Genomic DNA, 27,787 nt, shown 5'->3' with positions numbered 1-27,787 from the left:
TCTATCTATCTATCTATCTATCTATCTACATGCCTCAATGAGTAATTTGTGAGACTTACAAAAGTATTCTCCTAAACTATACCGAGGCAGGCCTTCCCGTAGGCTTAGCCCTTATACAGTACCCTTATTTTTAGCATTTAACCTGTGATGAGTTAAACTGTTTTATGTTTGTTTGCTCTGTCCTTTTCAAATTAGTCTTTGTGCCTGACACCATCAAGTAATTGCATCATAATTGAACTTATCATTGGGGCACAAATTGGTCTAACTACTGTGACTGTTATGAGGACAGTCTGTGCCAGTTTTGATTAGGGGCCCTCCTTTCCCAAAATAATTATCACGATTGATAAAGCATAAAGCCTGCAGTCCATCTGTAACATCCATAGCCATTACAAAAAAATCTGTTTCTACAGAAATCACATTTTTGTTTAAACATTTAGGGTCTGTTTCCCAGACAGGAATTGAACCTAGTCATGGACAATATTTGCCTTTCAATAGAAAATCTCCATTCAAGATCTTGTGTAGCCCATGACTAGGCTTAATCCCTGTCCAGGAAACCATTAATGTTTCACATGTTTAATGACTTTATGAATGTACGCAATGTGATATGCAATACATATGTGTGTTGTTTGCTCTGAAGCGAAACAAAATGGTGGTTCTGTTGTCTGAGTGTGTGTGTGTGTGTGTGTGTGTGTGTGTGTGTGTGTGTGTGTGTGTGCCCTCAGCAGTGATCTGGACTGAGGCTGACGTCACGGGCTGCTGGTGTGTGAGATCACTTTTATTCTTGGGCCAGAGTCCTAAATCATTTAGCTCTTTGCAGCCATCTTAAGCCTTTCTCAAATTAAGTGAGCCAGACAGAGAGAGAGAGAGGAGTCTGTAAAATTCTACGCAGGTCCTTTCCCAATGTAGTTTAAGACAAACTGACAATCACAAGATGCTGCAAAACGTCTGAAATTCTGTGTAGCTCACCTATTCAGCCTGATCCACAGGTCACAACATCCTATAAACTTGTTAGTTTTTCCTACACTCCTCTCATTCCATCCTTGTCACCTGATGGACTGCATACTGCATTTTCTTCCCTGCCTTTCCAAGAGATATAAAACCATGTACTGTGTGGTGTCAAATCCAATTACACCCCATCTGCATGCTTTGTAGGGGAAAAAAAGTGAGAAAGAGTTTTTCTCAAGTCCTAGTTGACATGGCTGGTGGTCTGTCCTGCATGTCCTTGCACTGGTTGGTCTAATCGATGAGGAGGGTGGAGTTGGGGTGGAAGGAGGGTGGGGTTGAAGTGGAACCGGACAGACCCAACCCCAACCAAAACAGACAGGCCCCCCCCTCAGTCAGGTTTACAGGCTGCATAGGAGCCTGTGTTTACTTTGCAGGAGAGGAGAGTAGAGCGTCATTCTAGAGTGTCCTGCTAACCAGTGCGGATGCAGACCAGCATCGTTCTCTTTCTCCTTTACTCACTCCTTCACTCTCCTCTGCCAGAGACTGACTCTGCATCTTCTCTCAGATGTGCTCTCTCGCCCTGTCTCCCTCTCTCTGCATCTCTACTGAGTGAGTGAGAGGGAATAGGAGGCTGTGAGTGCTGCAGCGCTCCGGCGGGAGTGGACGGAGCTGCCTCAGCTGGAGCAGCAGATTTTTGACCTCGCTGGAAGTCCACCGCAGGATCTCTAAAGGACAGCCACCATGTGTGACTGTTTTCATCTGGCGTTCCCCAACTGGCATGGGCCAGCCACGGGTGGGCATCATCTCTCTCTTTCTCTCTCTCACTCTCTCTTTCTCACTCTCTCTGTTTCTCTCTCTCTCTCTTTCACTCACTCGCTCTCTCTCTCTCTCTCTCTCTCGCTCGCTCGCTCGCTCTCTCTCTCTCTCTCTCTCTCTCTCTCTCTCATACTCTAACTTCACAGGCTGTGAGCTATTTTTATCCCTGATCTGATACTCAGCACTCCTTGCAGTGCAGACTGTGTTTTAGGTGCTGCAGTGACTCTGTGTTTTTGTGTGTGGAAAGAAAGTCTGGCACTGAGCTTGTTGACATCCCTGCACAGTTCTGTTGAAACACTCTGCAGTGTGAGTGGGTGTGTCTGCAGTAAAGTGGGTGTGGTTCTGTTGTTGTGGGTGTGTCTGTAGTTATGCAGTATGCAATGGGAGGTAGTTGCAGTCTAGAGTCTGCAGCAATGTAGGTGAGCTCTCTGACTTCTGGGGTGAACTTATAAAAATTGTGGAATTTCTCCGAACCTTCAGCAACAGCTGCAAAAGATTGTTGTAAAACTTTCACTGTCATACTGATTCACCATAAAACTGTAAAACCATGCACATTTCCAGATACTATTCATATAGCAGGCATATTTTTAATATGTGTTATATAGGATTATGATACTGGCTGTGTTAAGGATTAATTGCTTTAGTTTTCATGAAGAGAATATGTATGTAATATCCAGTGGGGCAAATTTCATTACATTAAACCAAGTAAACAATGTCTAAGCATGCTTCTCTATGAGTAACCAGGGCGTGTGTGTGAACAGTAAGCTTAGATCTGCCACCGACTTAAGATACGCCCTTCTCTCTGTGAGAAGTCAGACAAAAGTGCACAGGTATTAATCAAAATTAGAGGCTAGTCAGTACATGGCTTTGATGCTTTCTATAAATGTTTTTGTGCCAAAAAGAATTTCCCAAAAGAACTCACTCAGAATCTCAGGATTATAAGATTACCTGGTGTCGCTGCAGACGGCTAATGCTTCATTGAGGAATAATCTAACTTTTTACAGGGTGCCTGTCAGCATGATTTAAATGGTTCTTGTCTCTGAAGTATGAATCAGTTTTTCTTGACAATGTTTCAAAAATTATACAGATCCAAAATGGTTTTGTAAGAAGTGATGATAGCAAACAAAACTAATATGCTATAATAATACTGTATGAACATAACATGGTTTCAAAAACACATTACACTCCCTGGTGCGCTTGTTTTCAAAATCAAGTTATTGAGTAATAGCTTTTATGCAACCCAAGACATAGTCTTGACATGATTTTTGGTTTGGCAGAGATTCTTAGAATTTATGTTGTGGGCATGTGGGCATTATGTTTTCACTTATTTTCTAGGCTTCTTTTGATATTGCGTTATGACACATCTTTAAATGTTCAGCTACATAATCAAAGCCACCAAAACTTCATAACCCACATATTTAAACTTTAATCTGTTTGAGTTTTTTTTTTATAATTATTTGGTTGTACCCTCATAGTCGATTGGTTTTTAAGTAAATAATGTCCTTAGCTGAAAAAAGTGACATTTTGGAATTATTTGTCTTAAAACACTGCATGGCACACTGTACATTGAGGCATATGTTTTCAAGTGAAGCGTGTGCTGTAATCTGATTAGCTGTGGTTCTGTTTACTCATATCTCAGTAATCAGACTTGAAGTGCATAAAATAGCCTCAGCCGAAACAAAATCACAATGACTGTTGGTTCCTCTTTGAATGTAATATTTAGTTTGAATTACTTCATCAAAAAACTGTGTGTGAATGTATTGAATGTAATATTCACCCTTTCACATGTTTATGAAATGTATGGTGAGGCGTCAGATGATACAGAGATGTTACACAGCACAGTCGCAAGGTCACTGTGTGTGATTCTCAGCTTGTGAGGCTTGGATAACTGCCAACATAGATGATGTATTTCTTTTCCTAAGAGAGAGATATATCGCTGCTGTCTGAACAAAACCTCATGTCTCCATTTTTGTCGTTTTTCAGTTTTTGGCATAATTTGAAAATGCCTGTTGCCTTTTAATTGTGCATAATATTTAATGATGAATGGACCTAAAGAAATTGCCCAAAATTACCTGAAAAGAATTAAAAGTAAAGAATTATTATTATCGATGTTGAATGATCTGAATTAGTCAAATGTACTTTCATTAATGTATATTGTTTGAACAATAGCAACACAAATATAGCCAAAATAACATATACCTCATATATAACCCATGTTTACACTGAGAAAGGTAAAAATGAGGATTCCAAGGGGGGCCCACTGAAACATTTGCGCATCAGCAGAGACAGCTCATGTATTAGCTGCTGTTTATGTCTACTTAGTGTCCATTTAAAAAGTAGACTAGAACTGTCTCAGTCTCTTATGGCCTTCCTACCCATGAATAATGAATGACACTGAGTGCGCAACGAGCAAATGCATGAAAGTGCCCTGAGACACTGAACAGGACAAAGCACCTACTAGTGAATTTTATTAGTACAGCTGTAAGTCTTGGTTTGTTACAGCTATTTTCATGGTGCTTTTTCATTAAACCTCTCTTACCACCCAAAGTCAAAACCTATAGATTTTTTCTTATTAAGTGCAAGCTTGAAGGAACTTGGACAAAGTTCTTAAAACCTAAATTGAACCCCCCTCCTCCTCCTCCTCCTCCTCCTCCACAGAATCTGATTATATTTTAGATACAAACAAGTCCCAGCCATCTCACTGTGAATGAGACTTGTGTGTGTTCTTATCAATACAAGTCAGATTTGATGTCTCAGCTTTGCCAGTTCTAATTGTGTTACTGCAACTAATAAGCGTTGGATCCTCCCAGGTGGCCCCAGCAGCAGAAAAACAAGCTCTAATGCCTGTAATATTGGTCATGCATGATCCACTCACATACAGGATTGTATATGTGACAGAGTGACTGTTTGTTGCAATGAGAGATTCCAGGAACTGCAGCAAAATCATTGCACAGTGTGTTTGTAATCCCATTTAGCATAACCCTTTATGAACTTGTAGTTATGAAATAGGAGAACGAATATCAACTGATAATTTCTTCCTAATTAAAAATGAGGTTAAGAACTCAGAACACAACCCAAACACAACTCTAAGAGCCATGCTGAAGCCACAAATGGGCATCAGTCTTTCTATTTCCCTAGTGAATCACAGCGACATAGTGTGATTCCTCTCAAAGATCCTGTGATGGCTTTTATTTTTGTTTTACAATAAAACAGTGAGCAATGTGAATACACTGTTGATTTCTAAGAGGTCACCGGAGTCAACAACCAAAGAGATAATCTCGCTATTACTAAGCTGTTTGCCTAAATTACTGATCCCTCTTCCAGAAGAACTGTCTGAAAAACTGTGAAAATTACAGAATTACATTTTACGTTCTGTGGATAAGCACTGAACATAGTGAAAATTAATGTGCACCTATAAGTCCAACTGATAAAGCTCAAGTTAAGTGATGGACTATTTGGGCACTGAAGTGGGACTTTCTGCTAACAGAATAGCAATGGAGGCATCATAACCAATTCCTACATACACATCCTGGCAGAACACAAAGCAGCTAGGATCCGTATGAGCGCTCCTGATGCTTGATGGACACTGCTATGATATATGATAAATGGTAAAGTGCCCAGTTTTGAATCATAGCAATTTATAAAAATAAGCACTTTGCACCATCACAGACAGAAATAAAAATCATATCAGTTCAGATAACAGTAAATATTAGTGTAAAACTCAGTGCAGTCTACCATCTGAAATAAAACAGCAATTTCAGTTTCTTAAAAATGTATCTAGAATATGTTGTTTGTAAACATTTCATAGCACATTCTCTATAAAAGTGCAGACTTTACCTTCTGTAGTGAAGTATAACACATCCACTTACCAAAAAAAAAAACTACTTAACCAACATCTACTGCTACCTGACTGGCTCTTGATTCTGGAATTTTTTGGAGGTAAATTAAAGTCTTTAGCTGTTGCACAAGTGTTTTTCTAAAAATCTTTTAAGCACTATCTCAGTGGCAACCAGCAACAATGACACATTAGTACCTTTTGCTCACCTCTCTGAAAGCCTCAACCTCTACAGCTGATGGACATAGATATGACAGCACAAACCTCCTAGCCTGAAACAAGTGGTCCATCACATATATCAAAGAAAAAAAATCATAATGACAACACAAAGAAGCAAACTTGCATTAAGGCTGAAATGAAATAAGCTATTACATTTGCAGTACTGTACTTCCACAGCGTTAGTAACATAATATTTTTGCCTGCATTGTGTCTTGTACAGTACAGTACAAGTATAGTCCATGAATGCAAAACATGTGTTATAGGAATTTATTTTATCTTATGACATTTTTCCAAGACTTTTCTGGTGTAACTCTAATACAGAACTCCATTGGAAGGAATTACATATTCCAAACACTTGTAATGCAAAATCTTTCAAGGAAAACCTCTTAGTCTTTACAATAAAATCTTGTATTTACATCGTAAACAGATTGACTTTACTCTATGGCCTTATTTCGAACACATGTATAATACATATCCAGAATAAACTTAATCACTTTGGTAAATAGGTCAGTCTTATCATTTTTAAAACAGCACCCTAAAAACAAATATTTGATTAGGGTGGAACTAAATACTTTACAAAATCAGCATTCAGGTCTCAGATCACATGAAAAACATAAGAAAGTGACAACAGATATAGTTTGCAAATAAAAAACACCAAACTTTGTTAAGCGAGATGAGTTATATTAACTAAACTGTGTCTAGTGTTTTTTTTCCTATGATCAATCAGTCAAAAGGTAATGGTCCTCCTTAAAGGAAATGACTTGTTTACAAATGTCTGCATAGTTCTATATTGGTAATAAAACCGAGATATCTCTTTTTTCTGTTCTTATAATTATTGAGTTCAGTGGTTTGGCAGAGATAATAGAATACTTTGTATATGAATACTTCTGTGTTCCTAAAAAAACAGCATAAAAATAAAGGTGTGGAAAATGTATTCAACCATTACATTATGTCAACAATAATGTCAATAATTATGTCAGTTTCCCTAAACTCATATTTAAACTAAACAAACAGCAATGTCTGCATTCCTGTGAGAATGGATCAACATTCATATTTATGTTAAATAAAATTTCTGGCAAGTTTCTTTAATCTCTGGACATTCATACTTGTTCATGAACATGCAGTAATGTGGACGATAGCATAATCAACAGTTTGGCCATATATTTTTTTAGAGTTTATTATTTTTCCCTTTTCAAGTATGGATGTTGCCTAACAAGTGTGTAAAATGGGCAGGGCACTGCAACTCCTCCTGTGCTGAAATACAAGCAGCTTTAGAACAAGACTGTGTAGTGGATTGGGTGAGGCACAGTCACAGAGGAGAGAAACAGATACAGTACCTGTACACAGCTAGTTCCAGGTAAACGGTAACTCAGGTGAGAGAAATCTTTATGATGTTCTAAAATGTGTTTGTGTTCTGCAGTGGGCATCAGTCTTGCTGAAAGTATGCTGTTGTGAATGCACAGTAGAAATGTATGTCTCTTCTAGAAAGACAGATGGAGTGAGCTGAAAGTAATATTGTCTTTTCTGTGTCTAGAACATTTGGAGACTAGAACAGCACAGCCACACCCTTTTGACAAGAAGCATATATTCATAGACATACATTACTGTGCAAAAGTCTTATGAGAAATTTGTATTTAGAGCTATTATCTGGTTAGTAAACCTTCATTTGCTTGGAAAAACACTAACATCATTTGAAGAATATATACACAATAACCCATTATATTGTGATTTTATGCTTGTCAGTGTGTCAGCTTAATCTTCCCCTCTTTTGGCAAAGGACATAGAGCGCAATTCAAAAGATCCCACAGCACCTCAGAAGCAAATCTCTCCTCAAGGAATCCCAGAATTTGTCATTTCCATGCAATACCCAGTTGAGCAAATCAGTACTTTGTTAAAGTGAACGGAAAGTGGCACAAAAGATTTTGGAGGACATAGACTTCCATTCTGTTGTTAGCTACAATAGCTAAATTACAAAAGCAAACTTTAGACATTTAATATGTCTTGTATGACCGACTGCATTTAGGGTATGGGAAGAACTGGATAAATCTGAAGGGAAAATGGAAGAAATCCATGCAGTGGCTGAAGTGCAGTCAAACTTGTATTCTTCTAACCTCACAAAATATCAATACCTTTTTTGAAAAGATATTCTTGTTACTTTTTATTGTATTAATATTTGTTTGTATATATTTTAGTAATATATAAAACAAATACATTTACTGGCCAGATATAAACAATTTTCCTAGATGGCTTAAAACTGTATATGCATACAGTCACGCATGGACACTTGCAGACACATGCAGAAAGCTTCCCCAAGCTATGCGCTCAAATTTTATCCATAAATCTTCACTAGAGGCTCTCAGATTCCTGTCACAGATGACTGACTTACCCGGATGTTTGCCTTGGAGTGTAGAGCTTAGACAGTGCTCACAAAGTTAATCAAATACTGAGCAAATATCACTCTGCAGAAGAAATCAGTCATGTTCAGTGCAAGTGCATTTATGATTCCTAATCAAATAAATTTCCAATACGTTATTTTGCATCAGCTAAAATGATATTCTATTTTACAGTGAGGTTCAGTTCGGCACACAAAAAGTGTGCAAAAAGTACCTATTTACAGGGATGAATATTAGTTTGCCCAATTTGAATTTTGGTAGTGCTCGTGGTACATTCATGACATTCTTCCATTGGAACACTGTTGTTTTGGACCAAAGTATAAAATGACAAGAATGTTTACTTGAACATGTAACATCATCCATTGCTTTATAACTACAGTTATGCCTTATAGTGGTGGTCACCAACCCTCTTCCTGGAGATCTACCTTCCAGCAGAGATTAGTTTCAACATGCATCTGATCCAGCCAATCAAGGACTTATGAAGATGTTAATGAGCTAGAGCAGGTGTGGCAAATTGCAGTTGGAACTAGACTCTGCAGGAAGGTAGATCATCAGGACCAGGAATGGTGACCACTGCATTATAGTGTACAGCAGGGGTTCCAAATCCCCCATCATGGGGACCTCCTCATGGGCTAGATCTGGTGTGTAGAGTATGGGGTGGCCAGGATTGGGTTTGGGAATCCCTGGTGTACAGAAACTTCTACAGGCATCTCAATTAGTACAACGTGGTGCATCTATGAAATACTTCAATGAAGTGAGGTAATTGCCTTTAGCAAGGAGAACCCCATGATAATGTCTAAGCAGTCTCATAATACAGGGGGGATTAAAATAAGTGGAAGTGCTTTAATGCTTGCCCATTATACCTTATATACTAGTCATGATGGGTCTGAACACTCATGGTTTCACATTTCAAATACATTACTGGATGTATGCACATTGCTGAAGGCTGAGCAAATATGACAGATGCTGGGATAATATGAGGTATTTTAGAAATGCAATGTTGTTAAAGAATCAGACCTATATTTAATTAGTAGGACTCATTACAGCGATGGTTGGCTTACAAATCACTGAAATGATCATCTGTTATTGCTTTGTTTTTACTGTTTTGTTTCTACTCTTTATTAAGTTGCACACAATATCACATACTGAGGTACAACAGCAGGCCTGAACAATTTGTTTTTATTGTTTTGTACATTCTACCTACACACATTTCTCCCACAACAGGAAGCCACTGTGGTAGGCCAATCACTGGCCTTTACTGAACAAGCTGGTCCAGTAATTACCCAACAGCAATTACGCACGTTATGGCTTGCCCACAGGTTAACATAGTTACTGTGTTTTGTGGGTGTGTTTTAAGTGTTCTTGTGCAAAAATATTAATTAGAAAGCATACTAAAAAATAAGATTCTTTGTTTAGTATGTCATGGTTACAGTTATTTTTGGAAAGGAACAATAATATCAAAGATGCTGATAATAACAATCTTTGAAATAACTGATACTGGACAATCAAGTCTCACTTTTCCCCTTTATTCTGCAAGTGGGTCTCTGCTAGTTGTGTAAGCCTATCCTTCAGATCAATAATGCGCTTCACTTTACAGACAGAATTGGAAAGTGGTAGACTGCCTGAATCCTCTGGGAATATTTGCCAGGAAACAGTTTCCAAGTTCCATTAGTCTTGGCCTCCGCTGGTGTGCCAGCACTTTTGTCAGAACACTAACCCAACTTGAAAATAAAAAGACGCAAAATATTATTGGCGAGTAAATTATAACAGTGTCACATAGAAAGCTTTGATGTCCTTTTTTAAGGCTTTGTTAGTACTGCTGCTGTTAAAATTGCTGCCATATGCTAGTAATTTTACCCCAATTTGTAATAATCTCCATAAAATATGAAAAAAACCTATAGTCTATACTGAGTGTTGTGTTCAATAATGAAGTACACATTTGCTTATGCTGCATTTTTAATCTGAAACAGGAGCTGGGCGTAGGCTGAGGGGACCGGAGCAAGAGACAGAGGATGATTCAGTGAGTTCCATTTAAACATAAAACTTCAAATCAGCAAACTTCAAAGGTGCTGGAAAATGTGAAAACTATCATATTTGCTTTCCACAAAAAAGTACATAAAAGTGCATCTTTACCCTTACATAAGAATAATGGTTCAAATGTGGCACCATGTGATACATTTTGTTTTGAACTTTTTGTTAATTAGTTAAATATTTTCATGGACTATTATTGATAGGTATGTGAGGAACCTGAGACTTTAGAAGGGGAACGACCTCGCCCTCAAGGCTCTTCCCCTGTAGAGGAATTCCCAACTGAAAAACAGGTAACCTACTGCAGCTGAAGAACTGTTGACTATTCAAATCTTGGTTCAAAATTAAAAATGTTTTGTTATGTATATATATATATATACATGTTTCTTGTTTTGTCAGGCAGAGGAGGACTCACCACACAAGAGTGCCAGCAACAAAAAAGGCAGAAGACTCGGTTTTGGGTCTTTGTTTGACAAGCGCTCTTCTGCCAAAATGAGTGAAACAGAGGTCAGATGCCCATTTGTTTTGACTTTTTTATTAAATGTAAATTTAAAATCAATTTTAAATTGAAATTGTTAAAAACTACTTGAATAACTCTAAAACATCTTCAAATGTACTTTTAAACATCACAACTAAGTCCTTAATTTTAAGTTAATTGTTTCACAGACCAAACTGATGTTGTAATTATCATTGCAATAACTCATTTGAATTTACAGCCTTTTGTTAGATTAATTACACTATTTTCAGCATAATGTGGCCTGTATGTACCTCACAGAAATGAGAATGAGCTGGCATTAGAGAGCATCATCTCTTGTTTCAGGACATACAAAATGGTGAAGCTGGAGTGATTCTGAAAACAGTGAAAGAAACATGTGCTGAAGGACTAGTAGTGACCGGTGGAGGGAAAGAGGGCATCTTCATTAAAGAAGTGAAACCAGATTCACCTGCTTCAAAACACCTGACAGTGAAAGAGGGTATGCAACATAATTTAGTTACTAGTGATTTAGAAAATAGTATAAAATAAACAAATGTTATTCATGAGAGGCATGTCCAGGTTTCCATTCCTCACTCCTATAACTTTGTAATAACTCAGTTTGTATTGTTTTCCATGTAGTTACTGAAGAGTGTCTTAGAATGTAATAAGCCTGGGAATTTGAGGGGTTAAGAAGAAATTCTTTAACCTAAGCATGTTAGAAAGGATTGCAATCACTAATGTAATTTCAGCCACTAATAATTAATTTAAGTTTTCAACTTCATTTGTATTCCTCCAGGTGATCAGATCCTTAGTGCTACAGTATTCTTTGATAACGTGTCATATGAAGATGCACTCCAAATTCTTGAACATGCTCAGCCATATAAAATGGAATTGTGTCTGAGACGTAAAATGGAATCAACCACGCCAGAAGATGATGAAATTGTCCACCCAGAGGTTATCACTGTAATTACGCAGTTCTTAATTATCATACATTTTTCAAGTTTTTATATGTAAACCGCTTAATATACCTTTCTTTGATGTTCCGTAGGGCAATGAGAGAGGTTCACCAGAGATGAGAAGTCCAAGAAAGAAAAAACAGCAAGACCGTATCTCATGGCCAAAGTTCCCCTCTTTTGGCAAAGGACATAGAGCGCAATTCAAAAGATCCCACAGCACCTCAGAAGCAGAGGAGCACAAAAAATTAGAGATGAGCCCACCAACAAGTGACACAGAATCCCCACTCAAATCACCACTAAAATCTCCAGATGGAAAAGACAAGAAAAAGAAGCAAAAAATCAAACTAAAAATGAAGATGAAAAGCCCCAGGAGCAAGTCTGTTGAGGAATCTCAGAGAAATGAGAAGGAGTTGACATCAGAGAACTTGATAGTTTTGGAAGATGAACAAGTTGGGGATATGTTAGATGAAAAGCTCCCTGAGAAACCTGTGACACAATTAGTAGAGATCGCACAGGACAATAAGGAAGCTGAATATGGGGATTCATCCAAGATTGTGAATGAAGTTCCAAGTTTGTCAGGAATGGAATTACAGCATAAGGTTCATCTTATTAGTCTGAGCAATACATTAAAGACTACAGATATATCAGATGTTCTTGCAGAGGCTTCTGCGGGTGATATGATGATCTCAGAGGAAGGAAAGGTACAAAGATCAGAAATTAAATTTAGCATTCCTCAGAAGGACAAATCAAAAATAGGGGTAGATAGCCAATCCAAAACCATCTTAGAAATGAGCAGAACCCCAGATCCATCTGCACATGACACTATCATGGTGAGTCATGGGGCGATATCACAGGCAGAGAGTGAAACTTCTCAACTTGTCACTGACATCAAAACAGAGGTTATCAGCAAGGACAGTTCCGAGAAAAACTTGGGATCTGGGGATATGAAAATGAGCATGCCCAAACTAGATGTTTCTTTAGATTTGCCAGATATAGGAGTACTGAAACAATCACCAAGGTCTGTCAGTGAAAAGCAGTGGAAGGAAGGAACTATATTTGAAAATGAGATATACGGGATTCGAACCAGAGGTCCATTGGCAGACATAGTCACTTCGAAGTCTCACTTTACTAGTCCAGTAAACGGGCTTCAGTTTACGCCACCAGATTCTTCTGAGATGATAAGAGAGAGCAATATGCCTGAAACCATCACTGTTATTTCCCAACCAGAGCTTAATGACCTCAGTGCAGTTTCTGCCATAGATGCAAAGGACTCACATTTGGAAATAAAAACTTCTAAGCTACCAACAGAGGCAAATATTGATGACATTCTAGTAGGTTTAGATAAAAGATCAGAATCAAAGTTTAAGGTACCAAAGGTTGATCTCACTGGTTGTGTAATCCAAGAACCAACCAAAATGACACATCTCCCAAAACGAGAAGACATTGAGATTCCAGGGATGGAAGATAAAAAATCAAAGCCTAGTCTTCAGACTCCTGAAATTAAGGTACCAAAAATTATAAATATTACTAAGGAGAAAGAAATTAAGGCTCAACGAACAGATGAAGAGTTCAATGTTGAGGATGTTAAAGAAGCTGTTTCCAAATTCCCAGCTTTGAAACTGCCTGAAGGGGACATCACAGGAGTGCTTGTGCAAAGAGAAATCACAATTATGGAAATGAAGGCAGATAAGACTAGCACAACCCCTAGGGGATCTCCTCGTAAAATATCAGGCGCAAGTGATAGTAGCATTACTATAACTAAAAGCAAAATAGGTGAAGAAAAGTCAACAGCTTCTCATAAGGACACAGTAATCAAGATACCAAAAGTTGAACCACTTTATGCTGATGAGCAAACAATAACCATGACCAAGATAGACTACTCAAAGCCAAAAGGTGAAACCCAGCAAACAAAAACTGATAAGCTACTGATTAGAGATGATGGGCAAATAGGAGATGTTAAATTCAAACTCCCAAAAAGAGAAGACATTGAAATCCCCGGGATGGAAGCCATAGAGGAATCAACTGTTCAAAACATAGATATGAAAGTAATCAAAGACCAGCGTCACGCCCCAGGATTACAAGGCATGAGCAGTTCACTTTTAGTTGAACAGCCCAGTGTACAGATTGCTGTACAGTCGGATATTGAAACGAGCAAAATGAAGAAACATGGTGACAAGAAAGGACAGGAAAAGAAATCAAAAAAACCCAAAGTAAGCATGCCAAGCTTTGGGATCACAAAACCTGACATTAGATTCCCAGATGTTGGAATTGAAATACCAAAGAAGGATGTGCCCTCTAAAAAGGACACTGGAGAAATAAGGGAGACAAAATTGAAAGCAGATGTACCTCATAGTGATATCAAGCTCAAAGATGCTTCTCTTCCTGAACACACAGACCTCACACTTTATAGAAAGGAGACCACTAGCTCAATGCCAGATCAGAAAACAACTGATGACTTTAAAATAACTGTTGATAAAAAAACTGAATCAATAAATTTAACAAAATTTGATGATTTCACGGTTAAAGCTCCAAAAGCAGCAGTAGACATTTCTGTTGTCGATGTACAAGACACAAAATTAACTGACATTAAATGCCCTGAGAAAGACAAAGAAGGGGATTCTGTTAATGTGGATATAAAGGCTCAGGATATTAAAACTGAAGGGCAAGGGAGAAAGTTCAAATTGCCAAAATTTGAAATCAGTTTTCCTGAGGTAAAAGCACCAAAAATCAGTGCATCCAAGAAAGAGGGTGATCTTTCCAGAGCAGACAGAAAGACAGAAGTTCCAGCAATGCATGGTGAAATGCCATATGTGCAAATTGAAAAAGAGGCAGATAAACAAGAACTACATTCTAAAGGTCTTGAAATGAAGATACAGAGACCAACCTTTGAGTTCCCCAAGTTTGGATTTTCCAAATCAGAAAGTAAGGAAACAGAAGCTGATATGAGCGTTCCGACAATTGATGTTTCTATACTGGATGGCAGTGCTGCTGGAGCAAACACAGGCATTACAGCTACTGTGTGTGATGCTGGACAAAAAGATGAATCAAAGTTTGGCGCTTCTACAAATATTAAACTCCCTTCAATCAGTGTCTCAAAGTTAGGAGCTAAAACTCCAACAGACATGTCTGCTATGGACATACATGTTAAAGAACATGAGGAAGAATTGAAACTGAAAGCCAAACTACCATCACTTGACGGAGATTTTAAACTACCAGCTAAGCCACTATCAGAACTTGAAAAAAGCGTATGTGACACGCAAGTAAAATTGTCAGCCGAGCCACAATCAGCTGATATAAAAGCACTTGAAATACACAAAGAAGAAGAGACGCTCAGTGTTGATACGAAAGCTCAGGATATTCAAATTGAAGGTCAATCAAGTAAGTTCAAATTGCCAAAATTTGGGATCAGACTTCCGGAAATAAAAAAAACAAAAATAGATTTAAGTGGGGCCAAGACAGAACTTGAGGTTTCTCTACCTGAACGAAAAGCAGAAGTGCCTCCCCAGGATGAAGTGCAAGATGTAAAAACCAGTGCTAAAGCTCATGTACCAGAATTAGATTCTAAAGATTCTGATGTGAAAGCAAAGCAAACAAGCTTTTCATTTCCTAGATTTGGGTATTCGAAGTCAGAAGTGAAGGTCTCAGACACTGATGTCAATCTCCCAGATATTGATGTTTCACTACCAGAAGGAGGTGCAGAACTGGAAAGGACAAATACAAACATTACAGTTTCAATAGTGGACACTGGTGAAAAAGGCGAAACAAAGTCTGGCTATCCAGCAAAATTTAAAATTCCATCAATCACACTCCCAACATTTGGAGCAAAAGCTCCAAGTGAGGCAAAGGACATCTCTGCTGTGGATGCGCAAGCTAAAGGAACAGAGATAAGCCTGAAGGAAACGGAGTTAAAATTGTCAGCCGAGCCACTATCAACTGATAAGAAGGTGCCTGATTTTGAATTACAAGAAAAATCTGTGGCTATGAAAGCTCAAAGCATCCAAAATGAAGGGCAAGGGAGTAAGTTTAAATTGCCAAAATTTGGGATCAACCTTCCTGAAGTAAAAGGACCAAAAATAGGTTCAATAGGATTAAGTGCAGCCAAGACAGAAACTGACATTTCTCTACCGGAGGTAAAGATGGAAGTGCATCCCTCTGATATTGAAGTGCAAGAGGGACAAATTGAAGTGAAAGCCGAAGCGCCAGAGATAAATTCTAAAGGTCTTGAAGTGAAAACAAAGCAATCAAGTTTTTCATTTCCCAAATTTGGATTTTCTAAATCTGACACCAGTGAAGTGATAAAAGTAGGAGGAATCTCCACTGTGGATTTACAAGCGAAAGGATCAGAAATAAGTGTACCAGATGCAGGGTTAAAATTAACAGCTGAGCCACTGTCTGTTGATATAAAGGGGCCTAAAATAGAAAAAGAAGTGAAATCTCTTAGCATTGATATGAAGGCTCAAGACATTCAAATTCCAAGTTCAGCCAAAACAGAGATGGACACTTCTCTACCAGAGGGAAAGATAGAAGTGCATCCACCTGATGCTGAATTGCCAGAAGGAGCATTCAAAGTGAGAGCTGACATACCAGAAATAGACTCTAAAGGTACTGATATTTCATTACCAGAAGAAAATGTAGAAGTGGAAGGACCACACACAGATCTTACATTATCAATGGGTGATACTGGACAAAAAGATGAAACAAAGTTTGATTCTTCAATAAAATTTAGACTTCCTTCAATCACACTCCCAAAATTTGGAACTAAAGCTTCAACGGGGATTGTAGACATTCCTGCTGTGGATGTACAAGCTAAAGGACCAGAAATAAGTCTACCAGAAGCAGAGTTCAAATTTTCTGCTGAGCCACTAATAGTGGATATAAAGGGGCCTGATGTAGAAAAAGAGGAGACATCTCTTAGGGTGGATATGAAGGGTCAAGACATTCAAACTGAAGGACAAGGGATTAAGATCAAATTGCCAAAATTTGGGATCGGCCTTCCTGAAGTAAAAGGACCAAAAATAGATTCAAGAGCAACCAAGACAGAGATTGACATTTCTCTACCAAAGGGAAAGATGGAGGTGCATCCACCTGATGTTGAACTGCTTGAGGGAGATATTGAAGTGAAAGCTGAAATACCAGAAATAGATTCTGAAAGTCTTGAAGTGAAAACAAAGGGCTCAAGCTTTTCATTCCCAAAATTTGGATTTTCTAAATCTGAAGTGAAGGCTCCAAAAGCTGATGCAAGTCTTCCAGTTGTTGATGTTTCATTACCAGAGGGAAATGTAGAACTGGAAGGACCAAAGGCAGACATTACAGTATCAATGGGTGACACTGGACAAAAGGATGAAACAAAGTTCGGCTCTCCAACAAAGTTTAAACTTCCTTCAATCACACTCCCAAAATTTGGTGCTAAAACTTCAAAGGGGGCTGTAGAAATCTCTGCTGTGGATGTGCAAAGGAAAGGATATGACATAAATCTACCAGAAGCAGAGCTAAAATTATCAGCTGAGCCATTGTCTGTTGATATAAAAGGGCCTGATGTAGAACTAGAGAAGTCTCTCAATGTCAATATGAAGACTCAAGACACTGAAATTGAAGAGCAAGGGAGTAAGTTCAAATTGCCAAAATTTGGGATTAGCCTTCCTGAGGTAACAGGACCAAAAGTAGGCTCACATGCAGCCAAGACAGACATTGACATTTCTCTACCAGAAGGAAAGATGGAGGTGTATCCACCTGATGCTAAACTACCAGAAGGAGCCATTGATGTGAAAGCTGACATACCAGAAATAGATTCTAAAGGTCTTGATGTGAAAACAAAGCGACATAGCTTTTCATTCCCAAAATTTGGATTTTCTAAATCTGAAATGAAGGCTCCAAAAGCTGATGCAAGTCTTCCAGTTGTTGATGTTTCATTACCTGAAGGAAAGGTAGAACTGGAAGGACCAAAGGCGGACATTACAGTATCAATGGGTGATAATGAACAAAAGGATGAAACAAAGTTTGGCTCTCCAACGAAATTTAAACTTCCTTCAATCACACTCCCAAAATTTGGAGCTAAAGCTCCAAAGGAAAATCTAGACATTCCTGCTGTGGATGTACAAGCTAAAGGACCGGAAATAAGTCTACCAGAAGCAGAGTTAAAATTGACTGCCAAGCCACTATCAGTGGATATAAAGGGGCCTGATGTAGAACTAGAGAAGTCTCTCAATGTGGATATAAAAGCTCAAGATAATCAAACTGAAAGGCAAGGGATTGAGTTCAAATTGCCAAAATTTGGGATCAGCCTTCCTGAAGTAAAAGGACCAAAAATAGGTGCAAGTGCAGCCAAGACAGAGATTGACATTTCTCTACCAGAGGGAAAAATGGAGGTGCATCCAACTGATCCTAAACTACCAGAAGGAGCCATTGCAGTGAAGGCTGACATACCAGAAATAGATTCTGAAAGTCTTGAAGTGAAAACCAAGGGCTCAAGCTTTTCATTCCCAAAATTTGGATTTTCTAAATCTGAAGTGAAGGCTCCGAAAGCTGATGCAAGTCTTCCAGTTGTTGATGTTTCATTACCAGAGGGAAAAGTAGAACTGGAAGGACCAAAGGCAGACATTACAGTATCAATGGGTGATACTGGACAAAAGGATGAAACAAAGTTTGGCTCACCAACGAAGTTTAAACTTCCTTCAATCACACTCCCAAAATTTGGAGCTAAGGCTCCAAAGGGGACTGTAGACATTCCTGCTGTGGATGTACAAGCTAAAGGACCGGAAATAAGTCTACCAGAAGCAGAATTAAAATTGACTGCCGAGCCAATATCAGTTGATATAAAGGGGCCTGATGTAGAGCTAGAGAAGTCTCTCAATGTGGATATGAAGACTCAAGATATTCAAACTGAAGGGCACGGGATTAAGTTCAAATTGCCAAAATTTGGGATCAGCCTTCCTGAAGTAAAAGGACCAAAAATAAGTTCAAGAGCAGCCAAGACAGAGATTGACATTTCTCTACCAGAGGGAAAGATGGAGGTGCATCCACCTGATGCTAAACTACCAGAAGGAGCCATTGAAGTCAAAGCTGACATACCAGAAATAGATTCTGAAAGTCTTGAAGTGAAAACCAAGGGCTCAAGCTTTTCATTCCCAAAATTTGGATTTTCTAAATCTGAAATGAAGGCTCCAAAAGCTGATGCAGGTCTTACAGTTGTTGATGTTTCATTACCAGAGGGAAAAGTAGAACTGGAAGGACCAAAGGCAGACATTACAGTATCAATGGGTGATACTGGACAAAAGGATGAAACAAAGTTTGGCTCACCAACAAAGTTTAAACTTCCTTCAATCACACTCCCGAAATTTGGAGCTAAAGTTCCAAAGGGAAATGTAGACATTCCTGCTGTGGATGTACAAGCTAAAGGACCAGAAATAAGTCTACCAGAAGCAGAATTAAAATTGACTGCCAAGCCAATATCAGTGGATATAAAAGGGCCTGATGTAGAACTAGAGAAGTCTTTTAATGTGGATATAAAGGCTCAAGATAATCAATCTGAAGGGCAAGGGATTGAGTTCAAATTGCCAAAATTTGGGATCAGCCTTCCTGAAGTAAAAGGACCAAAAATAGGTGCAAGTGCAGCCAAGACAGAGATTGACATTTCTCTACCAGAGGGAAAGATGGAGGTGCATCCACCTGATGCTAAACTACCAGAAGGAGCCATTGAAGTCAAAGCTGACATACCAGAAATAGATTCTGAAAGTCTTGAAGTGAAAACCAAGGGCTCAAGCTTTTCATTCCCTAAATTTGGATTTTCTAAATCTGAAATGAAGGCTCCAAAAGCTGATGCAAGTCTTCCAGTTGTTGATGTTTCATTACCAGAAGGAAAAGTAGAACTGGAAGGACCAAATGCAGACATTACAGTATCAATGGGTGACACTGGACAAAAGGATGAAACAAAGTTTGGCTCACCAACGAAGTTTAAACTTCCTTCAATCACACTCCCAAAATTTGGAGCTAAGGCTCCAAAGGGGACTGTAGAAATCTCTGCTGTGGATGTACAAGCTAAAGGACCGGAAATAAGTCTACCAGAAGCAGAATTAAAATTGACTGCCAAGCCAATATCAGTTGATATAAAGGGCCCTGATGTAGAACTTGAGAAGTCTCTCAGTGTGGATATGAAGACTCAAGACATTCAAACTGAAGGGCACGGGATTAAGTTCAAATTGCCAAAATTTGGGATCAGCCTTCCTGAAGTAAAAGGACCAAAAATAGGTGCAAGTGCAGCCAAGACAGAGATTGACATTTCTCTACCAGAGGGAAAGATGGAGGTGCATCCACCTGATGCTAAACTACCAGAAGGAGCCATTGAAGTCAAAGCTGACATACCAGAAATAGATTCTGAAAGTCTTGAAGTGAAAACAAAGGGCTCAAGCTTTTCATTCCCAAAATTTGGATTTTCTAAATCTGAAATGAAGGCTCCAAAAGCTGATGCAAGTCTTCCAGTTGTTGATGTTTCATTACCAGAGGGAAAAGTAGAACTGGAAGGACCAAACACAGACATTACAGTATCAATGGGTGATACTGGACAAAAGGATGAAACAAAGTTTGGCTCTCCGACAAAATTTAAACTTCCTTCAATCACACTCCCAAAATTTGGAGCTAAGGCTCCAAAAGGGAATGTAGACATTCCTGCTGTGGATGTACAAGCTAAAGGACCAGAAATAAGTCTACCAGAAGCAGAATTAAAATTGACTGCTGAGCCAATATCAGTGGATATAAAGGGGCCTGATGTAGAACTAGAGAAGTCTTTTAATGTGGATATGAAGACTCAAGACATTCAAATTGAAGGGCACGGGATTAAGTTCAAATTGCCAAAATTTGGGATCAGCCTTCCTGAAGTAAAAGGACCAAAAATAGGTGCAAGTGCAGCCAAGACAGAGATTGACATTTCTCTACCAGAGGGAAAGATGGAGGTGCATCCACCTGATGCTAAACTACCAGAAGGAGCCATTGAAGTCAAAGCTGACATACCAGAAATAGATTCTGAAAGTCTTGAAGTGAAAACCAAGGGCTCAAGCTTTTCATTCCCAAAATTTGGATTTTCTAAATCTGAAATGAAAGCTCCAAAAGCTGATGCAAGTCTTCCAGTGGTTGATGTTTCATTACCAGAGGGAAAAGTAGAACTGGAAGGACCAAAGGCAGACATTACAGTATCAATGGGTGATACTGGACAAAAAGATGAAACAAAGTTTGGCTCTCCAACAAAGTTTAAACTTCCATCAATCACACTCCCAAAATTTGGAGCTAAAGTTCCAAAGGGAAATGTAAACATTCCTGCTGTGGATGTACAAGCTAAAGGACCAGAAATAAGTCTACCAGAAGCAGAATTAAAATTGACTGCTGAGCCAATATCAGTTGATATAAAGGGGCCTGATGTAGAACTAGAGAAGTCTCTCAATGTGGATATGAAGGGTCAAGATATTCAAACTGAAGGGCAAGGGATTGAGTTCAAATTGCCAAAATTTGGGATCAGCCTTCCTGAAGTAAAAGGACCAAAAATAGGTTCAAGTGCAGCCAAGACAGAGATTGACATTTCTCTACCAGAGGGAAAGATGGAAGTGCATCCACCTGATGCTAAACTACCAGAAGGAGCCATTGAAGTCAAAGCTGACATACCAGAAATAGATTCTGAAAGTCTTGAAGTGAAAACAAAGGGCTCAAGCTTTTCAATCCCAAAATTTGGATTTTCTAAATCTGAAATGAAGGCTCCAAAAGCTGATGCAAGTCTTCCAGTTGTTGATATTTCATTACCAGAGGGAAAAGTAGAACTGGAAGGACCAAAGGCAGACATTACAGTATCAATGGGTGATACTGGACAAAAGGATGAAACAAAGTTTGGCTCTCCAACAAAGTTTAAACTTCCATCAATCACACTCCCAAAATTTGGAGCTAAAGCTCCAAAGGGGACTGTAGAAATCTCTGCTGTGGATGTGCAAGGTAAGGGATATGATATAAGTCTACCAGAAGCAGAGCTAAAATTATCAGCTGAGCCATTGTCAGTTGATATAAAGGGGCCTGACATAGAACTAAAGGAGAAGACTCTCAGTGTGGATGTGAAGGCTCAAGACATTCAAACTGAAGGGGAAGGGATTAAGTTTAAATTACCAAAATTTGGGATCAGCCTTCCTGAGGTAACAGGACCAAAAGTAGGCTCAAGTGCAGCCAAGGCAGACATTGACATTTCTCTACCAGAAGGAAAGATGGAGGTGTATCCACCTGATGCTAAACTACCAGAAGGAGCCATTGATGTCAAAGCTGACATACCAGAAATAGATTCTAAAGGTCTTGATGTGAAAACAAAGGGCCCAAGCTTTTCATTCCCAAAATTTGGATTTTCTAAATCTGAAATGAAGGCTCCAAAAGCTGATGCAAGTCTTCCAGTTGTTGATGTTTCATTACCAGAAGGAAATGTAGAACTGGAAGGACCGAAAACAGACATCACAGTGTCAACAAATGATACTGAACAAAAGGATAAAACAAAGTTTGGCTCACCAACGAAATTTAAACTTCCTTCAATTACACTCCCAAAATTTGGAGCTAAAGCTCCAAAGGGAAATGTAGACATTCCTGCTGTGGATGTACAAGCTAAAGGACCGGAAATAAGTCTAACAGAAGCAGAGTTAAATTTGACTGCCAAGCCACTATCAGTGGATATAAAGGGGCCTGATGTAGAAAAAGAGGGGAAATCTCTTACAGTGGATATGAAGGGTCAAGATATTCAAACTGAAGGGCAAGAGATTAAGTTCAAATTACCAAAATTTGGGATTGGCCTTCCTGAAGTAAAAGGACCAAAAATAAGTTCAAGTGCAGCCAAGACAGAGATTGACATTTCTCTACCAGAGGGAAAGATGGAAGTGCATCCACCTGATGCTAAACTACCAGAAGGAGCCATTGAAGTCAAAGCTGACATACCAGAAATAGATTCTAAAGGTCTTCATGTGAAAACAAATCGCTCAAGCTTTTCAATCCCAAAATTTGGATTTTCTAAATCTGAAATGAAGGCTCCAAAAGCTGATGCAAGTCTTCCAGTTGTTGATATTTCATTACCAGAGGGAAAAGTAGAACTGGAAGGACCAAACACAGACATTACAGTATCAATGGGTGATACTGGACAAAAGGATGAAACAAAGTTTGGCTCTCCGACAAAATTTAAACTTCCTTCAATCACATTCCCAAAATTTGGAGCTAAAGTTCCAAAGGGAAATGTAGACATTCCTGCTGTGGATGTACAAGCTAAAGGACCGGAAATAAGTCTACCAGAAGCAGAGTTAAAACTGTCAGCTGAGCCACTATCTGTTGATATAAAAGGGCCTGATATAGAACTCGAGAAGTCTCTCGATGTGGATATGAAGGGTCAAGACACTGAAATTGAAGAACAAGGTAGTAAGTTCAAATTGCCAAAATTTGGGATTAGTCTTCCTGAGGTCAAAGGACCAAAAATAAGTTCAAGTGCAGCCAAGACAGAGATTGACATTTCTCTACCAGAGGGAAAAATGGAGGTGCATCCACCTGATGCTAAACTACCAGAAGGAGCCATTGAAGTCAAAGCTGACAAACCAGAAATAGATTCTAAAGGTCTTGATGTGAAAACCAAGCGACCAAGCTTTTCATTCCCAAAATTTGGATTTTCTAAATCTGAAGTGAAGGCTCCAAAAGCTGATGCAAGTCTTCTAGTTGTTGATGTTTCATTACCAGAGGGAAATGTAGAACTGGAAGGACCAAACACAGACATTACAGTATCAATGGGTGATACTGGACAAAAGGATGAAACAAAGTTTGGCTCACCAACAAAATTAAATTTTCCTTCAATTACACTCCCAAAATTTGGAGCTAAAGCTCCAAAAGGGACTGTAGACATTCCTGCTGTGGATGTACAAGCTAAAGGACCGGAAATAAGTCTACCAGATGCAGAGTTAAAATTTTCTGCTGAGCCACTATCAGTTGATATAAAGGGGCCTGATGTAGAAAAAGAGGGGAAATCTCTTAGGGTGGATATGAAGACTCAAGACATTCAAATTGAAGAGGGAGGGAGTAAGTTCAAATTACCAAAATTTGGGATCGGCCTTCCTGAAGTAAAAGGACCAAAAATAAGTTCAAGTGCAGCCAAGACAGAGATTGACATTTCTCTACCAGAGGGAAAGATGGAGGTGCATCCACCTGACGCTAAACAGCCAGTAGGAGCCATTGCAGTGAAGGCTGACATACCAGAAATAGATTCTAGAGGTCTTGAAGTGAAAACAAAGGGCCCAAGCTTTTCATTCCCCAAATTTGGATTTTCTAAATCTGAAATAAAGGATCCAAAAGCTGATGCAAGTCTTCCAGTTGTTGATGTTTCATTAACAGAGGGAAAAGTAGAACTGGAAGGACCAAACACAGACATTACAGTATCAATGGGTGATACTGGACAAAAGGATGAAAGAAAGTTTGGCTCTCCCACAAAGTTTAAACTTCCTTCAATCACACTCCCAAAATTTGGGGCTAAAGCTCCAAAAGGGAAAGTAGACATGCCTGCTGTGGATGTACAAGTCAAAGGACATGATATAAGTCTACCAGAAGCAGAGCTGGAATTATCAGCCGAGCCACTACCAGCTGATGTAATGGTGAGTGATATCAACAAACAGGACATATCTCTCAGTGTTGATATGAAAGCTCAAAACATCCACACTGAAGGGCAAGGAAGTAAGTTCAAGCTGCCAAAATTTGGGATCGGCCTTCCTGAGGTAAAAGGACCAAAAGTAGGTTCAAGGGAGGCCAAGAAAGAGTTGGACATTACTCTACCAGAGGGAAAGATGGAAGTGCATCCACCTGATGTTGAAATCAGTGCAGAAATATCAGTACCTGAAAAAGATATTGAATTAAATGCCCGCGATCAACATCTAAAATTACACGATTCCCAGGCTGAAGTTGAAATTAAAGACACAATTCAAAAACCTCCAGAAACAGCTGTTAAGACTGAACAAGAAGAAAAAGGCTCACCAAGTAAATTCAAACTTCCTACTATCAAAATGTCAAAGATCAGTATTTCAAAAACAAAATCTCAGGATGGAGACAATGATACAGGCATGAGAGTTCATGTTCCAGAGGTCATTTTAGAATCCAAACATAAGAAAGAGACACAAGGACAGGAAAAATCATCCAGATTTACAATGCCAACACTTGGTGATGTTCTCAGGGGCTTTGATGTTGAATTTAATGTGCCCACATTAGATGAAACTGAAAGGGCAAAAACAGAAACAGCTCCTGCGAAGCTGGAATTCAGTCTGCCTTCAGAAGAAGGTGATAAGATAGCAGACTCAGAGGCCAATCTTGAAAACAATGAAAAAAAGATTATGGTTCAGACTGATCAGAAACCAGAGGATGAGGAAAAACAAACAAAACCTGAAAAGAGTAGCTGGTTCAGATTTCCCAAGTTTTCATCTCCTACCAAAACAGCGAAGGTTGTTGAAAAAGAATCTTCTCAGCCACCTAAGGAAACTGAAGAGAGCTCAGTGAATGATAACAAAGAGAAAGAGCCTGAGCTGAGTTCCGCAAGAGGGACTGAAGAGGACAGTCCAACGTTGTCACTGAGATCGTCTGATGCATTTGCTGATGTAAGTTCTGCACAAACATCTGAACAGGTTGGCCTCTCACTGACATCTCCTACAAAAGTCAAAGTGAAATATTCTGAATCAAGTGCAACTGTTGAGATTGGTGACTTACATGGTGATGTTATTACTTCAACAGCCAGGACTGAACTAATAACTATGGAGCCCCACCAGCCAGAGAAAGTAAACATACCATGCTCTTCTGAAATGTCTTCTTCTTCAGTGGATACTATGAGACAGATGTCAGGAGAAATTCACATGATTGTGTCAAATATACAAAATGTACCAAGCACACAACGCACCACAATCATCACAAATGTAGATACACAAGATGTTCAATCCTTGCCTCTAGAGAGAGTAGCAATGCAGTCCGACTCAGTGTTGTCAGTTGAGAACACAAGAGTGCGAAAAGAGAGACACACCGTGGTGGAGAGGCATATTGTAAAAGAAATGTCTGGTGAGGAGAAAGTATTTGTGACAAGGAGAACACAGGTTTTTGAGGGGGACTCTGTGGAGCCTATCTCTGATGACACTGCCTTCTCAATTCAAAAGCTGAGAGACACTGTGCACACTGAGAAAATGAGATTTTTTGAGAGTGCAGAATCAAATGAACAAAATACAATGAGCAATGAAACATCTTTAAAGTATATAGATTCCTCCACAGAAGAGAACGAGGGGAAATGAACTTATGTCATTTAGCTCGCACTAGCAGAATGTGATTCATGGCTGTGCTTTAAAATAAGAACAATTGATATTCCTTTGACTGCATTTATATTCTGTGTACAACTAGATATGTGTGCCCATAATATAAATAAGGGCCAGCTATGACACTTATTTAACAACATAACAAGGCAAAATATGATTAGATAATAATAACCAAACTGTTAATAAAGGAAAATAAGTTTAACTTAGTTTAGTATTCAACACTGAAATATGTACTCTTCTTTGTGGAAATTGTTTACAGTACTGTCATATACAAGAAACACATTGAGATGTTCGTAAAACTATTAACAAGTATTAATGGTAACACTTTGCTGTAGAGCAGTGTTTGTAAGGCTACATGACACCTACAAAAGCTCATCATGAAAACTAAAATAAACCTACATAAACATTAATAAAGGCTTAATCGTATAGGCATCTTTCATTAACGCTGCATTTGTCAATTTTGATGTCAGGTGACTGGATTGGATGGATTTTTTCAGACTTTTCTGTCATGACATTTTTTGGGTGAAGTGACATTGCATCCCATAACATCTGATTTTGTAATTTAGTGTTCATCACAAGGACATAGTGCTGATATGATATAGCTTAAATCTTATACATGGTAAAATGAAACTTACTTTAACTAAGGGGTACAGAAAATGCTCACTTTTATTCAGTCAGCCTGACTTGTTGCTGTAACATACATTGATAGTTTGTCACTTCACTCCAGTGTCATGACACAACCTCATGTCAGAAAAAGAAATCACTGTTACCGTATAGACGTTATGTCAACTTGACATCAAAGCTGACAAATACAACTTTTATAACAAATGATGCCTATTGCAATAAAAGTTTATAAATGTTTATGTAGATCTATGTCAGTTGTCATGAAAAGCTTACGTAGGTGTCATGTAGCCTTACAAACCCTGCCCTACAGCAGTGTTGCCGTATTAATATTATAATAGTATAATATATTGATGCAAATGGTTTGTTTCTCCTGAACTACGCTGTTGTCAAAAACAATATCTAATTTAATGGAAGCTTCTATAATTTTGCATTCCTTAAGGAGATTGAAATGTTTCAAAAATATGTAAATATATTTGGTTCATTTAAGTTCCTTTCTCTGTCCTGTATTACCTTACTGCAAAAGCTGGCACATTCGCTCTTCCAATTAAATTGCTGTATTTACACACAAGTATATGCTGAAATAAATATTTTAAAAATGAAAATGGTTCAGCATTTCTTGTATATTGATTTCTTAGGGGAGCATCCTTTTGGAAACCTGACTTCTTGATTTTGGAAATGTCCGAGAATTGCACCAACCACCTCCTCTTCACATTTTTTTCGGATTCCATATTAACTTCACTAAATACTAGTGAATGAGGACAATTAATCGTTACTGTGACTGTGATTTGGTACATGTACCTAACATTGGACACAAATGTAATGTTTAACTACTGCAAATAAACACCAACGACCATCCAAAATAATACACTTTTGACATACACCTCAGTTTTTGTTCTTGTTTTTTTTCTTTAATGAAATAGCAGAAACACAGGAGCAGACATACCATGGCAAGTGAAAACAATTAATACAATTGATGTATTAAGCTGAAACAATAGCTGTAAGCGTATGTTCATTAATCATATGTTCATTAATCAACATTGTGTACCTAATGGTAGACAAATTGAAAGACTGATTTTAAACAACCAAACATTTTGCTTTAACATTTAATAAAGCCAAATGTGTTCACTTAAAAGAAATGCTAACACACTCTCACACACAGTGTCCAAGCCCAGCAG

At 38.6% G+C, this 27,787-nt stretch overlaps 1 protein-coding gene across 1 annotated transcript; it reads left to right on the top strand.

Moving 5' to 3' along the window:
- Nucleotides 1-1,383: 1,383 nt before the first annotated feature.
- LOC118810042 (protein AHNAK2) lies at nt 1,384-25,967 on the top strand. Its single transcript, XM_036573560.1, has 7 exons — nt 1,384-1,738; nt 10,179-10,228; nt 10,443-10,529; nt 10,636-10,743; nt 11,057-11,210; nt 11,508-11,674; nt 11,760-25,967. Exons 1-7 carry the CDS (start codon nt 1,687-1,689, stop codon nt 25,965-25,967), a joined length of 14,826 nt encoding a protein of 4,941 aa, XP_036429453.1. The 5' UTR covers nt 1,384-1,686.
- Nucleotides 25,968-27,787: the final 1,820 nt, after the last annotated feature.

This window comes from Colossoma macropomum, unplaced genomic scaffold (assembly GCF_904425465.1).
Source record: "Colossoma macropomum unplaced genomic scaffold, Colossoma_macropomum, whole genome shotgun sequence".
NCBI classification, from domain to species: Eukaryota; Metazoa; Chordata; class Actinopteri; order Characiformes; family Serrasalmidae; genus Colossoma; species Colossoma macropomum.
This window is presented reverse-complemented; position numbering and strand designations above follow the sequence as displayed.